Raw genomic sequence first — 16057 nt, forward strand, 5'->3', positions numbered from 1 at the left:
AGGAGGGCAGGAAAAGGGTTTTCTTGTTTTTCCAGGGCAAACCTTTGCAGTATAACTTTGTTATTTTTAGTGTTTTGTGTTATCAATCCCAGCATAGCTGAAAAAAACTAAACCCAAAGTTAATATAAAAAATTCAAGGTAAAACAATGAACCCATTGGGATTATCTATATTCCTGCTCCCATTTATTCTAACAAATTTCAACTGTTTAGCCAAATGTGTGCATATTTGTTTTAATAATGAGTTCTCCTTTCTCACTCTGGCTACTTCTCATTGTTTATCTATTTCTTATCTTCTTCATAATAAAGACACTTTATAGTCCTTTCTGCAAATGGACTCATTTAATATGAGAACATGGTGATGACTGTTCATTTTAAAAAAGACGTCTAAAAATCAGCCAGATTAAATCAGTCTTTACTTTCATTTTAAAAGGAAAGTTTATTAATTCCTAATGTTCTGTACATTTTCACTTGGAAGATTCATTCTGGACATAAATGAATACATTATATCTTTGAAAGCAGAAAGATCTTGATGAGTTAAAACAGTATATGTTTCCCTTAGCATTAGGTCTGGCTGGCTAATCCCAAAGGGTCAAACGCTGCAACCTATTTGTGTTAACCTGGATTCTTACTGATTATCAGGGTGAAAGGATTTCACACTTCATACATTTTGCTTTATCACACGCTTATTTCCCACAATGTTCAGTTTCACATTTAAAAGGCAAATTAGTCTTTAATTCCTTAATGAATATAATATCTACCTTTGACTGAAAAGTTTCAAAATGAAAAGTGAAACTATATGAATTTTTCAATAACTGCTTAGCCAAATAAATGTTGCCAATATAAGTCTAAATAGTTTACAAAGCATTATTTCCTTTGTTCTCTTTAAAATAATACAGATACACATAAAGTCACACATTACAGGCATCCAAACTGGTAAGATATTACAGACTGGTGGCATGCAACTATTTTACATTTTTAAATGCAATGAAAAATGCTGCTTGTTTTCCTGGAATAGATGAAACAAAATTAAGATAAAGGTTTAACTGAAATATAAATATTATTCCACGAATTTAGTGGGTTTTTTAAAAACCAAAATGGCAGAGATAAGAATTTTAGGTCAGAATAATTTCTTTCTTAACTAAAGATTGTCACTGGCAATGTTTGGTACTAAAATAAAATTTCCATAAGAAGCACATTTTCTATTCATCTCATTTCGCCACATGGCCAACTCCTATCTATTTGCATTTAGATCAACCATGGGAAATTTTAAATCCTGGGCCAGCTTCTCTCAATTGCACAGTGTATTTCTGATTGGCTTCTCTTTGTTATCCAGTCAATATGTGCTCAGAAACACACACACACACATACACACACACACACACACACACACACACAATTACACTTTAAATAAAAGCCTATGAAAGCATGCTGTGTTTACTGTGCTCAGTTTCCTTCTTTGCATTTCCTTCTCCGACTTCACCAATTTTGAGGAGAAAATACTATACATTTAAAAATCTCCTTTCAGAAAAGGCTGCTACTCCAGAACTATTCTGAAAACAGTAAAAACCGCTGAAGAGGGACAGGTAACTGTCTGTGGAATGTTCTGGACAAAGCCTTTTGAAGACAGATGGAGTTGCAATGGAGGCATTATTCACACATGTTCAGAGGCAATGGAAACTTCAGAATCACAGGATTCTTGTAACCTTTGGGAGCTGGAAGGGATCTTAGAGAGCATCTAATCCACCCACTTCATTTTACAGATGAAGTGAAGACAAGATAGAAGAAAGATGGAAAGTCTTGCCCAAAGTGACACACAGCTGATATCTGAATCAGTACTGTTTTCGAAACACCACATGATGGCGAATGGAGCATAATTCTTGTGGGGCGGAGGACAATTCAATTCAAGCAACATTTATAAAGCACCTGTTATATACAAAGCACCTCACTAGATGCTACTGAAGACAAAAAGGTTGATGAGAGAGTCCATGCTTCCACGTGCTTATGAAAGTCCTGTGCGGCCATGTTTCAGTATCTTTCTTAGCACAAGAATACTGACTAGAGCTAAGGTTGCTGGTGATAACAAGGCAGTTGCTGCCAGGGAGAGCTGATCTCACAGGTGACACTTTCTCCCCTTGACTATCAGGGCTTAAGCCTGTCACGCAGCTGCTGGAACCTTACAGACAATCTTTTCTTCCTAGGTCCCCTGTCACACCTCAAGTCATAGCCTCCCCTGTGGTGACAGCCTGGCCGGAGGGCAGCAGTGCCCCAAACCTTCCCCTCAATTCTTAATCACTGTTTGCTCCCCTACTTGTGTCCAGCCTTAGACTCACTGCAAGGGTCCTGACCATGTCCTAGGGTACTGTCAAAACGACCCAAGAAAATGCTCTATCACACACATCACTGGTATGTAACACCCACCCACCCGTCAACTAACTCTCCCACCTCTGTGTTAGAAATAAAATAATTCCAATCCCCTATGTCATACCCATGCTGTGATTCCTCACACTCAATGGTCAGAAGAAAATAAAACAGATTTAAGAGGCAGTGGAAACCATTAGTGACTAGATGATGAAAATGATCTCCCGCTTTTGTATCGCCCTTTCCAGGATAGTGTTTTCATCCCATTATCTGATTATATTCTCACCACAACTCTGTGAGGTAGTTAGTGAAGATATTATTCCCACTATAATATAGCTGAAGAATCTTAGGCTTGAGAGACTAAGTGGCTTGCCCCAAAGTCACCCACCTAAGAAAGTGTGGAGCCAAGTGTCCAGGTTCCTTGACTCCAAATCCAGTGCTCTTCCCCCTATATAGTCTATAATTGTCAGGCAATTGAATGAATTGCCCATGATCATATACCTGCTAAGTGTTGGTGATGGGATTAGGAGTCAGTCTCCAAGTCTGTTAGTACGGTGCCTTGCCACCATACCAACAGGCAGAGCCAGTGTGCTCAAAATGACAGCCATGGAAGATGTCAGAGAAAAGTCCAGGCCCCCTTCACCCTCTCCCAAATCAATGATGCATCACAAAACTGGGATAACTTCTGGTAAGTGGATGGCCTTCCTAGAACAGTACCCAGAGCCAGGTTACAAGTTTAAACTTTGAAACACTCCCTCCATCCATCTACTGGGTATTTTGTCATTGCTGCTATGGGCAGACGGGAAGGAGGTAAGTTGAGCAGAACTTGCTTCTCCCCTTAAGCAAATTAGGACCTTTAATTACCACCTTCCTTCCCCACCTCACTTAGTCCCTCCACTTAATAACCTCTGAACCACAAAACAAAATTCAATCTAATCTAGAGTTGGGAGCAAGAAAACAATAAACAAGTCCTGAGGTTTAGGGTACTTTTCTCTCTCAAGCTTGTTACCAGGAGGCCTGATCACATGATTTCTATCCATTGGGTGCAGCCTGATGCTGCCAAGCACTCTCACACCTTTCCTTTGTATGTGTCCCAAGCCTTTAGTTTTGGAGATGGCCTGGTACGTGGCATGGATATTTGAAATGAGGAGCAATGAAGGGAATCTGCTACTGGAAGGTGGAGCTAAGACATTTCTTTTTCCTTCTCTGCTCATTAACATGAAAATGGCAATTATTGCATCATCAGTGGAAGAGCAGAAGGGAGTTTCAGGATCATGACTTAAAAGCTGACGCCAGAAATATATCCAACTCAGCAGAGGTAACGACATACCACAGAACCCAGTATTCCCAACTTACTGCCCCCTGTCCATTTCTGTTGATACTATCAATACTTGAACTAAAGATGGTATCCACTTTGCAAAAAGGCACTCTACCCCCCAAACCCAGAAACACCTAGCAAATTATATTAACCCAGAATTCTTATACTTCCTCTGTCTCCTTTACAGGGCTTGGGAGAGGGCCAAGTACATCATATCCCTCAAAAAAGCAAACATCCGCAAACTCTTTTGTAAATTTAAAGGGCTATTTTACGTTTAAAGCACGCTGGTTTCAAGTTCGAGTGTCTGATATGTTCTCATGGTAGTTCTTCAGAGCACACTGGTTTCCCTAATGCTGGTGCCCTGCCAGGGGCCACGCTTCTGTCTGGAAGAGAAGCAGCTATTCTTTTGGTTTGGTGTACCAGGCTTCCCTTAGGGAAATTGTTTTGAGGAGTATAGGCATTGGGATGATTTTGGAGTTTTTAATGGAGATGGGCTGCGTGCTCTAAGATGGGTGAGCCACACGTGCCCCCCCCCCCCTCCCAGGATAGTGATTATGTAACCTAGGCCCACGGCAGCTCCAAGAGGGGTAAGGGAAGAGGGACTGGGAGACAGCATCTCCCTTCAATCAGGTGTCCAGCTTCAGCCAAATACCACTTACAGTATTTGGCGATTTTTATGTACAAAATATGTATATACAGCTTACCCTACCCAGATGGAAGGAAGGGGTTTAATCATGTTGATGAAGACGAAAAGTGCTTCCACTTACACACTTCAGGCATATAATGGGTTTTGGTGCCGGAACAATAAAATGATTTCCGTGCTTCTAATATTTATTTCCTAAGAGTGATCTTTCATACATGCTGTGAGATTTAGTGTTTGGTGACCCAAGCTGCAAACTCCAGGGAGTGATTTGCATTGACTCTGGGCCTGCAGCAATGCTAAAACGGACAAGGGAAATGGAGCTGGGGAGAGAGCATCTCCCTTCAATCAGTGGTCCAGATGTAGCCACATACCTCGTTACATATTTAGATAGGTGGCCACACACACTCACACACACATGCACACATTTATTTACATTATGCCCTACCAAGATGAAAGGGATTTAATCATGCTAATGAGGATAAAACAGCTTCCGTTACATGCTTTGGGCACATGGGGAGATGTAGTGCTGGACTAATCATATGGTCTCTAGACTTCCAAAATTCTCTCCTAAAAGTTATCTTCCACATACGCTGTGATGGGTGTTGGTGATAGGGGCCTGCAAGTCCGGATGAGTGATTTGACACTAGCATGGGCCTGTACAAGTCTAAAAAGGGAAAGGGGGTGGTGTGCGGAGAGAATTATCTCTCTTCAATCAGTTGTCCAGATGTTGCCAAATATCTCAACATAGTATTTGGCAAAATGCACACATATAAAAATATTTTATATACATTATGCCCCACCACGATGGATGGTAAGGGATTAGTCATGCTCAGGATTATGAAAAAGCTTCTACTTACACATTTTGGGCAAATGGAGAAATGAAGTCCTGGGCTAATGAAATGATTCACAGGCTCCCAAAAGTGTAAGTTTATCTTCTAATAGTTATCTTTAATATGTGAATACTCATGGAAATGTCACCTTTCAAGTTATTTTAAAAACACAGGTAATGATAAGATAAACTGTTTATCATAAATATTTGATTTTATAAACTCTATTACATGTGACCCAACTATTTCACAAGCTAAAAACAGGGCTAAATTTTGGTAATATCCCACTATCTTGCTTTAATACTCTCAACAGCCGCAGCATCAAATTCTGACTTTTTTTTCATTGCTTTCTGCCAAGGCTTGTCAGGAACTGCTTTAGCCCCCGATCCACAGCACTTTGGAGCTTCAGTGAACACTGTAGAATACAAGATTTCTTAGCAATGAAGGCAAGAAAGAGAGTGAATGAGAAAAGGAAAAAGTCTTACTTGAAGGGCATGTCAGGGATTCAGCACTTATATCTGCAACAAATCTAAACAGATAGGATAAAGACGCTTAAGAGAAAGATTCTTCCCTGTGGCAACACGGTAACCGAAACATATATATACAGAAAAAGAACTCTGGGCATACTGATGAATGTTTGCCAACCAGCAACCAAGGGGTGGGAAACATCTGATCTGTAACATTTGCTCATTTCCATAGTATAAGTACTCCCACCACGGACAATTTCAAACTGTCAACAAGAAGTTGTGAACTTCTGAGATGGGAAAAGACGCACAAAAGCACATCATTATACAGTATTTCTGCCACACAGACACAGTAGATATGAATAATCTTGAGAGCAGAGAAAACAGTAAAAGGTATTTTTGAGTATTACCTTGGTTTTTAAAATAATTTAACTAATTGTAGGTGCATGCCATTTAATTTTTAATAATGGCTATATTTAACAAGTGTGCAAAATTCTTGAAAATTTAATAATTGGTAAGCCTGTATGAGTTGGCTCCAACATACCACACCTAAGTGAGTAAGAGGGAAGTAAAAATAAAACTGAAAACCATCAAATGGTATTTACTATGGAGAGATAGTCAAAAGCTATTAATTAAAGGATTTTTAGGATTCCAAATGCGTCAACATGTTCTGCTCATTGTTTCCTCAAAAAATGTAAAATATTGTCAGGAAAGTGAAATGTTTCAAAGGATTTTAGAGATACAGATGCAGATACTTCTAAGACAGGTAAATGTCCAATTTTATGAAGGTTAGCTCTCCTGACTAGATTCCATGTGTTTTACAAGCTAACTAGGATAATACACACATTGTTTTCCCATTAACTTGTTTTACTACTATCAAGCAACTCAGGAACACTCAATTACTAAACAAATTCTGACTTGGGTCCATCTTCTGCCTGAGTCACCAATGTCCTCAGCTCCAGGTGTCACCAACACAAGGGATGTCACCTTTACATGGCTCAGAATTTCAGAGAAAAGAAGAAAAAAAGAGAAAGAGTTGGAAGGAAAGGAGGAGAGAAGAGAGGGTGAAGTGCCCAAGGCAGGGTCAGAATGCCACCAGGTACAGCCTCAGGCACTGAGTGTCATCAAAGGCACGTGAACTTGAGCCAAAGGCTATAGACACACATTTCCTTCGCTTGGGATCACACTGTTGCACTGCTAGATGAAAAGTTAATGCACACAACCACGCAATCATCCCAGCTGTACTTTCACAGGCTTTGTCCTTGAGATGACAAACATCTGGAAAAGTGACAATTCACATTTTTTCCTGATGTTTGCAAATGTCTGGAAGGATCATGCCATATGGACAAATGTCTGTAAAATTAACTTGAACGTTCACAGATCATTCTGTGATATTGCTATACTAAAGATAAAGCAATAAATGCTTCTAAAATTTGCCAAAATGATGCAATCATCTGTATCAGACAACTCTAAGGTGCAATTATTATTGTTTTATTTTGGAATGTACTGTGTTAAAAGCCGCCCTCTTACTAAAATTTAAAAATTTCCCACCATGTCTGGAAAAGTTTAAAACAGCTTTGTAAAAAGTTATCTAGTAGAGTCATGTTAAAGATCGAATTTATGTTGAATCATCAATAAAGGTAGGTGTGCTAATTAACTTTGCTGCCTGTAAGTCTGCTTTGAAGACTATTCATGGGTTAATATTTCACACTTATTTGCTAATGCTGTGTTAAAGTATCACAATGCTGCCTTGCTTTTATGAAGATGACACCACTGGTCTTCAAACAGTAGGACACGTGCGTTTAGTGCACTTCTTCAAACAGTGGGGCATGTGAGTTTGGTGATTTTTCTGGAGGTAGGGGAGAATTTGTGCTCAGTCAGTCACATGTTCTCACCCAGTGAAAGATTGGCAATACTAACTTCTTATGTGGTCAGAAGAACACTTCTGTTGTATTTAGCCTAACTCAAAGCTATGCATGTAAACAGAGATAGGCCTCTATCGTAATAACAGTTACAAATACACTTATATACTAAATTCCTTTCAGTGATTAAAAAAAAAAAGTTCATGTAAGAAAGCCAGACAACCCAATATGAAAGTGGTTAAATCATTTTCCATTGCTGTTACGCACTAAGATCTGCTTAAGTCCACTGGTGCAAGTCGCCAGAGGGGCCCATGAGCACATGACACAATTGTATACATTAAAAAATCCAAGATAAATAAGTAGTGCTAAAAAAGAACAACAGACTATGAGCTGTGTGGTTAATGGAAATGAACAACCTTTGATAAAATGGTCCTGATGGGGAAGGAGTATAGTTTTTGCTTGCTTATTTTTAATTGGCAGCCATGAAGAACCTTTGCCTCCTCTCACGGAAGTTTACCTTCGGTCTCCTTCAACTCGCTTTTTACGAACTAGGTAAGAAATAAAGGAAAAAAAGAAAGACAAAATTTAAAAGATAAATTGAAGGAATCATCCTTAAATTCCTGACAAACAACATTCATCACACAGAATAGCAATCCCACACATGTAAGGGTGTAGTGATCTTAAGTTTCAATACTCAATTACCCAATAAATGATATAAATGGAAATGATATAATAATCTAGAGTCTTGTGGAACATACATTTAAATCAAGTTATGTCTGACATTTGGGAACTGGGATCCTAGAAATTTCTATAGAGTAGAAGGTCCAGAATAGACCCATAGAACAGTGAACTTCTGGAGGTTTCCATGGTCACTTATCTCTAGCACATCTCGACCTCTGTGCAACCTGATCCCCAGCTGGCTTTAACTCCTCAGGATGACACATTCACAATCTATGATTCTGCTTATGGCTTGAAGACCAGGAGGAGTTGCAAACAGATGTTCAAAGTTTCTAAACCTGTTTTAAATAAAAACTCCCAATTATCCACCTCCAAGGAAGGGGTGATTCAGATGGCAGGTAAACTCAGAGATTAAGGTTCCCTTAAGCGGGTGTTTAGTATCAAAACTGTTGCCTCAACTGGCCATTTCCAGTTTCTGCAAGCCATTTCCCCCTCTCACCTCTTCACCGGCTGGCTTGTCTGGTGCATAGGAAGAGGGTTACTCTAACCTTCCCGGATTTGGCAAAAAGGTGCCGTGGCTGTGGTCCTGCCCCAACTCTCAACTTTAAATAGCCCAGTCCACAGAAAATTAGACAAAAGCTATTGCCTACAGCTACCACTCTTGGGCTCAAAATCGCTTCTCCATTTACATCAAGCCTCTTGTTTTGCCTGTTTCTCTTTAGTCTCATGTTGATCAGCTGTGGTCTCCATGTGCCCTTCCTAGGTGCCTTCACCCTTCCCCAAAGCCCTGTTTAATGGGCTGCCCGCCCTCCCTGCCCCCCTCCCCCCCCCCAGCTCCCATCTTCTACATCCCAAGGGTAAGCACTGCCATATGCCTGGCCAGCCTCTGGAGGCCACACACCATGCCTCAGCTGGCACTCAGCATCTTGGTTAAGCATGTCTGGGCAGGGAAATGGACACTAATCTTCACCTGCCCCCTTCTGGTTCTAACCCTTGGTTTCCGTTTTACCTGCCATCTGAATCCAACCCATGGCCAGCACTCTACTTAGTGGAATGTTGGGCCCAGTTCTCCTGTCCAAGGTCTCGCATTCTGTCCCTGAAACTCAAACTGAGGACTGAGTTTCGCTATTGGCTGACTGCTTGTCAGGTGACTGTCTGCTCCCTGGATGTCCTTTTGCCATGCTGTTTCAGGTGACTGAGCCGTGCCCAGACCGAGCTTTCCCAATCTGTCCCATTCTTCTGTGCTCTGGTTGACCAGGATATGCCCCCTCTCATCCTAACAGAAGAAATAGCATGGATCCTTGGCAAAGAGTAGGCAGCAGGAAAAATGAAAGAGGGACTAACTGAAAGAGCTACTTCTAAGTTTAACCTTTATAACATAGTTCCATTAGTTTACTTCACATGGAAATCACCAAAGTATCAGACATTTGAACCCAAGTGCAAAGCATAGTCAAAAAGTCAAACATAAGTGAACTGGGAATCTCCACATCACTGCATCCATCTTCTGGTGCAGATAACAACACAGGATGATTACATGTAAGAACTAAGTAAAGGTGAACCAAACACATAAAGGAAACCAAGCAAAACTCAAAGGTTGTCTGGAAGAAAAGAACAAAGAGTTTTTGACAGAATGCTACTATAAAACTGAGACACTATGAAGCTGATGAGAATTCCTAGGATAATGTAGCAATGTGCCTTTGATCAGGGGCTGACACCAAAGGCCAGTGGAACGATGTCTGTGCGATACTGTATCTGAAGTGGAGAAAGAAATGGTCATCATGCTCTTCTAATCACTAACAGCACACAATAGGGCTGCATTACCCAGGTCATTATTCTTGGTGATTGCGGCTGCCACCCTTGTTCGAGGCCCTTGCTTGGTAAACTGATATCCAAACTTGAGGATCCTTGAATTCTCCTCGAGCATCTGGGCAATTTCCATCTCCACAGCTGTTCCCAATTGCTGCCTCTGGTTGCAGGTGTGGACACATATACAGGACGACCAAGAAGGACAAGGAAACAGTTACTTGCATGGGAAAGATGCATAGCTACTTGGTGGACAAAAAAGTAAAGGGGTAAAGTCTCACTTTGAAAGGAATAAAGTCACTTGAGATTTTCTCCCTTGCAGTCACTTGAGACCGGCTCCTTGTCTAGAAGCAAAATCCAACAGACAGCCTAATCTGCTGGCATGCTAAACTGAAAAGACTAAGCAAATTACTTACGAAGGAAAAGTTGATTCCGCACGTAAAATTAAAGCAAAGCTAATATTCGGTGTTTCCAATTTACCCCAGTTTCTGTGGTTTAAATAAAGAGTGTTTTTAAATAGTGAAACTATCTTACAGCAATCAATCCAATTGCTGAATTTTTTATTCTGGGATCTATATCCAAAACTAATCAAAGATCATCTGCTGGATGGCTATTCTTTCTCAGCAGAGTCTCACTGGGAGATCCCAGAGAAACTTCATTGTGGTCTGAACCACGGTCAGAATTATCAAATGCTGAAGGGGTTATTGGGCTGTAGAAAAATCCCCAAGTTTTTTAAGTTTGGTGGAAAGAGGGTTCTTGGTTTTTAGTGTGTGTTTGTTAAGTTGAAATACAGAATTAAAAAAAAATTAAAACCAGAACTTTTTTTAAAATATGGGGGCATGTAAATATAAGAATTTAAAATTAATCAAAATTTAACAATTAATAAAAATAAAATTTAATTTTTCCATACTATATTTATTAAAAGTTTTAAGTAAAAAGTGTAGGCTTATTTAGAAAAAGCACACAAAAAGTGTATAAAAAACAAAAGCCCCCTTCCCCCAGTATTTCCATTCCCCATAGAGAAAGCCTGTTTGGCATATGATATACAGTCTTTTAAAACATTTTCTATGCATTCGTATGTCTATATAACCACATGTACATCTATTCTTTTTTTCACATAAATGGATTATACCAGCATATTGTTCTGAAATGTGTTTTTATTTTTCATTTAACATTAAGGACACCTTTTCATGGGTAAATATACATGTCTCTCATACTTATAAATAGCTCTCCAGCACTCCATTGTGGTGATGGAGAATAACTTATTTAGCTAGGTCCTACTTACTTTTACATTGCTTTCCATTTCTACTATTCCAAACGATGCTGCAGTGAACTTCCCTCGCACACATAGTCTATCCTATGGCATGTCTGCAAGTGTGCCTGTAGGGAAAATTAGAGCTGTGCGCAAGAGTAAGCATGTTTCAAATTTTGATATGTTCATGACTTATCCTCAAAAATATGACAATTTTTACTCCTACTAACAGTGTTTGAGATTTACTGTTTTCCCCACCCTGGCCAACATGGGATGTTATGAATCTTTTTCATCTTTGTCACTCTAACAGGTGAAGATTTATATTCTACTTGTATTTATTTAATTGCTTTAATTTGCATTTCTCAAATTATGAATCAGAACAATTAATTTTCTTATGCATCTGTATTTCTCTTTTTGGAAACTACCAATCTCTGTCATTTGTATATTTTTTCTTTTACCAGCTTATGGTTCCTGTGTTTGTTTCTTTATTGATTTGTAAGTTTCTCATATATTAGGAAATGAACCTTTTGTCAAATGTGTTGTGAAAATACTTTGCTCAGTTTGTCTTTTGACTTTCCTTTTGATTACTATAAAGACCTTTCCTAATTTTCATATGGCTAAATTTACCAATCTCCTAGATTTTATATCATGTTTGGGAAGGCTCTTCTGATTTCTTCTATCAGAAATCCTTCTGATTTCTCCATTTGTTTTATGACTTCATATATTTTCATATCTAAATCTTCATTTCACCTGGAATGAATTTTAGTAAGAATTAAGATAGAGTCCCAAAGTAATATTATTCCAAATTATCTTTTACTTTATCCTTTTCTCCCTGAGTTGAAATACTACTTTGCTGCAAAATTCTCAGGCGTACTTAGATGGGTTTCTGGAATCCATTGCTCTGCCAAGTCTATTTCTGTGCCAGCATCATGCAATTTTGATTGCTTTATTATATTTTAAAAATATACCTTTTAGATTCGGAAATTTTAATATTGAGTAGATGAAGGAGAAAAGTTTAGGGAGGAACTTTTGTGTCCTTGGAGTCCTCAGATCAAACTCTGCTCCTTTTCTTTCTCTTCATCCAGCAACCTGTCAAACCAGTCTCTCCCCAAGAAATTAACAAAATGTGGTATTTCCAGTCAGACAATAACAACTCTGGGCATCCACGGTGTAGAGATTAGCATTCTAAGCTAATGGGAGGGACAGACAGCAAAAAAGAGATCCTGACCTCACAGTTCCATGAACAACTTTAGCTCATGACACGTTTTAGAACAGTGGGGATGTATTGAGACCTGAGCTAAGGTTGGGGCTGCCATTGCTATGCCTTATGCCCCTGGAAGGGGCCAAGTGGTGCTATCTAAGGGCAGAAGGGTGGATGGATGTGGCTGGCGGGGAGGGACGAGCTAAAAGTCCCTTTACTCCTCCTCACAAATCTCAAGCCTTTGGAGTCCTGCGCTTGGGTAACATGCAGTACTTTCCTGTCAACATGGGCACACTGGTGGCTATATAAAGGATGTAGAAAATTACATGGGGAAGGAGAATATAAAAAAGGGGAGAAAGTAATGTAACACAGGGCATCTTTCTTTCTCAGCCTGAGTCTTTTTGAGGTCTTTTGCTTTATATAAACCCAGGGTAACAAATGGAGGCCAAAATTTCTTATAATTTGTATATATTTCCCCCTTATAAGTCACTAAATACAAAGAAAAAAAGAAATAAAAGTTAAGCATACATTTCTTCTGTTGTCTTTTTTAAATGACCTTTTTTACTCAAATTTATTTAGCAGTCACCCATCTGTTTCATTAATATGTATCACTGATTGTTCTTCTCACAGGGGGCATCTGATTAAATCATTACATATCCACCTGGAGCCTAGCCACAGCAGCCTGCCCCAGTGATGGATTCTCAGCAGGCCTTCATTTTGGTGCAGCTGCCTGGTGCAAGGATGCTAAATTGGTCTTGGCTATGGGTCCTGCTTGAGGAAACTTACAGATTACTTCAAACCCTTTGTTATATAGATGAAGAAACCGAGGGCTATTTCTAATAGCCTATCAGTCAATAAAAAAAAATTTGGATGGAAGACAAGTCTGACTCTGAATTTCCTCTTTCTTGGAATAAAGCAAAGAATTTTTCGTTGCTCTACAAAGTCTCAATCCTCTTTCTTTTTTTTCAATGCTCTTTCTTGTCGCAAGTAAAAAGCAGCTATTTTGGAGGCATATTGGGGAATAAGGTTGAAAAATTACATAGTTCCATTCTAGATGACTGAGGAAGGATAAGAAGGTTGATAATTTAAAGGGGATTTAAGTGGAGCACCTGGGTGGCTCAGTTGATTAAGCATCTGACTCTTGATTTCAGCTCAGGTCATGATCTCACTCACACTTTGTGAGATCTCACTCACACAGAGCCTGCATAGGGCTCTGTGCTGACAGTGTGGAGCCTTCTTGGGATTCTCTCTCTCCCTCCCACTGTGGCCCTCCCCCACTCATTCTCTCTCTCTCTCTCTCAAAAAATAATTTTTTAAAATATAATTTATTGTCAAATTGGCTAACATAGAGTGTATAAAGTGTGCTCTTGGTTCTTGGGGTAGATTCCCATGGTTCATCCCTTACATACGACATCCAGTGCTCATTCCAACAAGTACCCTCCTCAATACCTGTCACCCATTTTCCCCTCTCCCCCACCCCCCATCAACCGACACTCTTCCCCTCCCTCACTCATTCTTTCTCTCAAAATAAATACTTGAAAAAAATTTTTTTTGATGTTTATTTATTTTTGATAGAGACTGAGTGTGAACGGGGGAGGAGCAGAAAGAGAGGGAGACACAGAATCTGAAGCAGGCTCCAGGCTCCGAGCTGTCAGCACAGATCCCGACATGGGGCTTGAACTCACGAACTGTGAGATCACGACCTAGGCTGTAGTTGGGACGCTTAAACAACTGAGCCACCTGGGAGCCCCAATAAATAATTAAAAAAAAAAGACTTTATAGGGCACCTGGGTGGCTCAGTCAGTTAAGCGTCTGACTTTGGCTCAGTTCATGATCTCACGGTATGTGGGTTTGAGCCCCACATCGGGCTCTGTGCTGACAGCTCAGAGCCTGGAGCCTGCTTCAGATTCTGTGTCTCAGTCTCTCTCTGCCCCTCCCTGGCTCACGCTCTCTCTCTCAAAAATAAATAAAAACATATAAAATAAAATAAAATAAAATAAATAAAATAAAACAAAATAATAAAATAAAATAAATAAAATAAAATAAGGACTTTAAAAAAATTAATAAAGGGGATTTAAGAGAGCAAATTCAGGTTTTATATTTCAGGGTTGTATTCACATGCATTATAAAAGCTGCTCTGGGGTGCTTTGGTGGCTTACTTGGTTGAGCGACCAACTTCAGCTCAGGTCACAATCTCACGGGTTTGATCTCATGTGAGCTCAGGTCATGATCTCATGGGTTTGAGCCCCTTATCAGGCTTGGGGTTGCTGCTATCATGGTGGAGCCTGCTTTGGATCCTCTGTCCCCTGCCCTCTCCAAAATGAATAAACATTAAGAAAAAAAAAAAGCTGCTCTTTCTCAACGTACAGGATTCCATTTCATTCATTAGGTGTAGGATTGCTAGATTTATCAAATAAAAATATAGGACACCTAGTTAAATTTGAATTTTGATTGATAATAAATAATTTTAATAAATAAAAATAAACATATTTTTAGGATAGTATGTCTCAAGTATTTCATGATACATACTTCTACTAAAAATTATTTGTTGCTTATCTGAAATTCAAATTTAACTACATTCTATCTGGCAATCCTAACTAGGTGGTATCTTACAAGGAACTAGGAACAGAGTATCTGGAACATTACTTCAGATGTGGGGTTTCACATTATACAAGAAGATAAATATACTTTGGAATAAGGTATCCATTTCTTTCATAGATGTCCTGGAAAGAATTTACTAAGAGCCCACTTAACTTCTTCCTTATAGTAGTTCATTTGATAAATATTCCTGAGGATCACTTCTTTTCTTTCACTTTATATTTCTCTCTGGCTCATTTTCCTAACCTCTTACTCCCTGATGCCCCTTTCTTTATTTCCTACTCCCCCACTCCCTTCTTGTCTCTGGATACACACCAGCATACACAGCACTGAGCTTCCTGAGTGTGTACGGCTGGGTATGCATATCCCCTTTGCATACTTTCATTTGGGAAAGCTACTTTGGTGATGTACCCTGTCTGGGGAGGGTGCGTAAAGGAATATCTGTCTTCTGCACGGTTCCCCTGCTCCCCTGGCAACAAGACTTGAGAGGAGGTGAGGGGCAGAGGACATGCACTGAAGCAGCCCATGTGTCCTGACAGCAAAAAAGGAGAGTAGAGCTGTTCATGGGGCCTGGTGGGGGTTTCCAGGCTTAAGCAAAAGTCCTGGGTGAGAGCCTGGGGCTCTATCAGATGTTGGAGGGTTTAGATCGGGAATTTCTAGTCATGCAGGGGGTACTCTCCCACTGCCCCTCCCATCACCCCCCAGGAGAATAACTCATTGCACAAGGGTCTGTGCTCTCCCCTCTCTCTGGGACATCGCAGGGCCCTTTCTTCACACTAGACAGTGTCCAGACCCCTCAGATTCACTGAGTCCCATGGCAGACAGTTCCCCATAGCAAAAGTGGCAAGGCAAAAGCATTAGGCCGAGAACCTAGATTTGCTGTCTGACAGCAGGAGCCAGCCAAAGCCAGCAGAGCAACTTGAAACACTGCAGGCTGATTCTGGGAAAAGAGGCCTTCAGGGTAAGGAAGATGTGGTCCTGGAGAAAAGCAGCTTGCTTTGGTTGCTGATGGGAACCTAAAAAACACTGCAACAGAGCTGAGACTGTGATCAC

The 16057-nt window shown here is 40.0% G+C and overlaps 1 protein-coding gene across 5 annotated transcripts in view; it reads right to left on the bottom strand.

The window, feature by feature from the left end:
- Nucleotides 1-411: 411 nt before the first annotated feature.
- The window catches only part of TMOD2 (tropomodulin 2), a 72702-nt gene continuing 57056 nt past the window's right edge, over nucleotides 412-16057 (bottom strand). For 3 of the 5 annotated variants that reach the window (XM_053224016.1, XM_053224015.1, XM_027067251.2), the window contains 2 exons: nucleotides 9972-10116; nucleotides 412-8020 (listed from right to left, as the gene is read on the bottom strand). In XM_053224016.1, the coding sequence (XP_053079991.1) occupies nucleotides 7986-8020; nucleotides 9972-10116 (180 nt within the window). In that variant the 3' untranslated portion in view covers nucleotides 412-7985. The other 2 variants (XM_053224017.1, XM_053224018.1) reach the window with 2 other exon arrangements.

Source organism: Acinonyx jubatus, chromosome B3, assembly GCF_027475565.1.
Source record: "Acinonyx jubatus isolate Ajub_Pintada_27869175 chromosome B3, VMU_Ajub_asm_v1.0, whole genome shotgun sequence".
In the NCBI taxonomy this organism is placed as follows: domain Eukaryota; kingdom Metazoa; phylum Chordata; class Mammalia; order Carnivora; family Felidae; genus Acinonyx; species Acinonyx jubatus.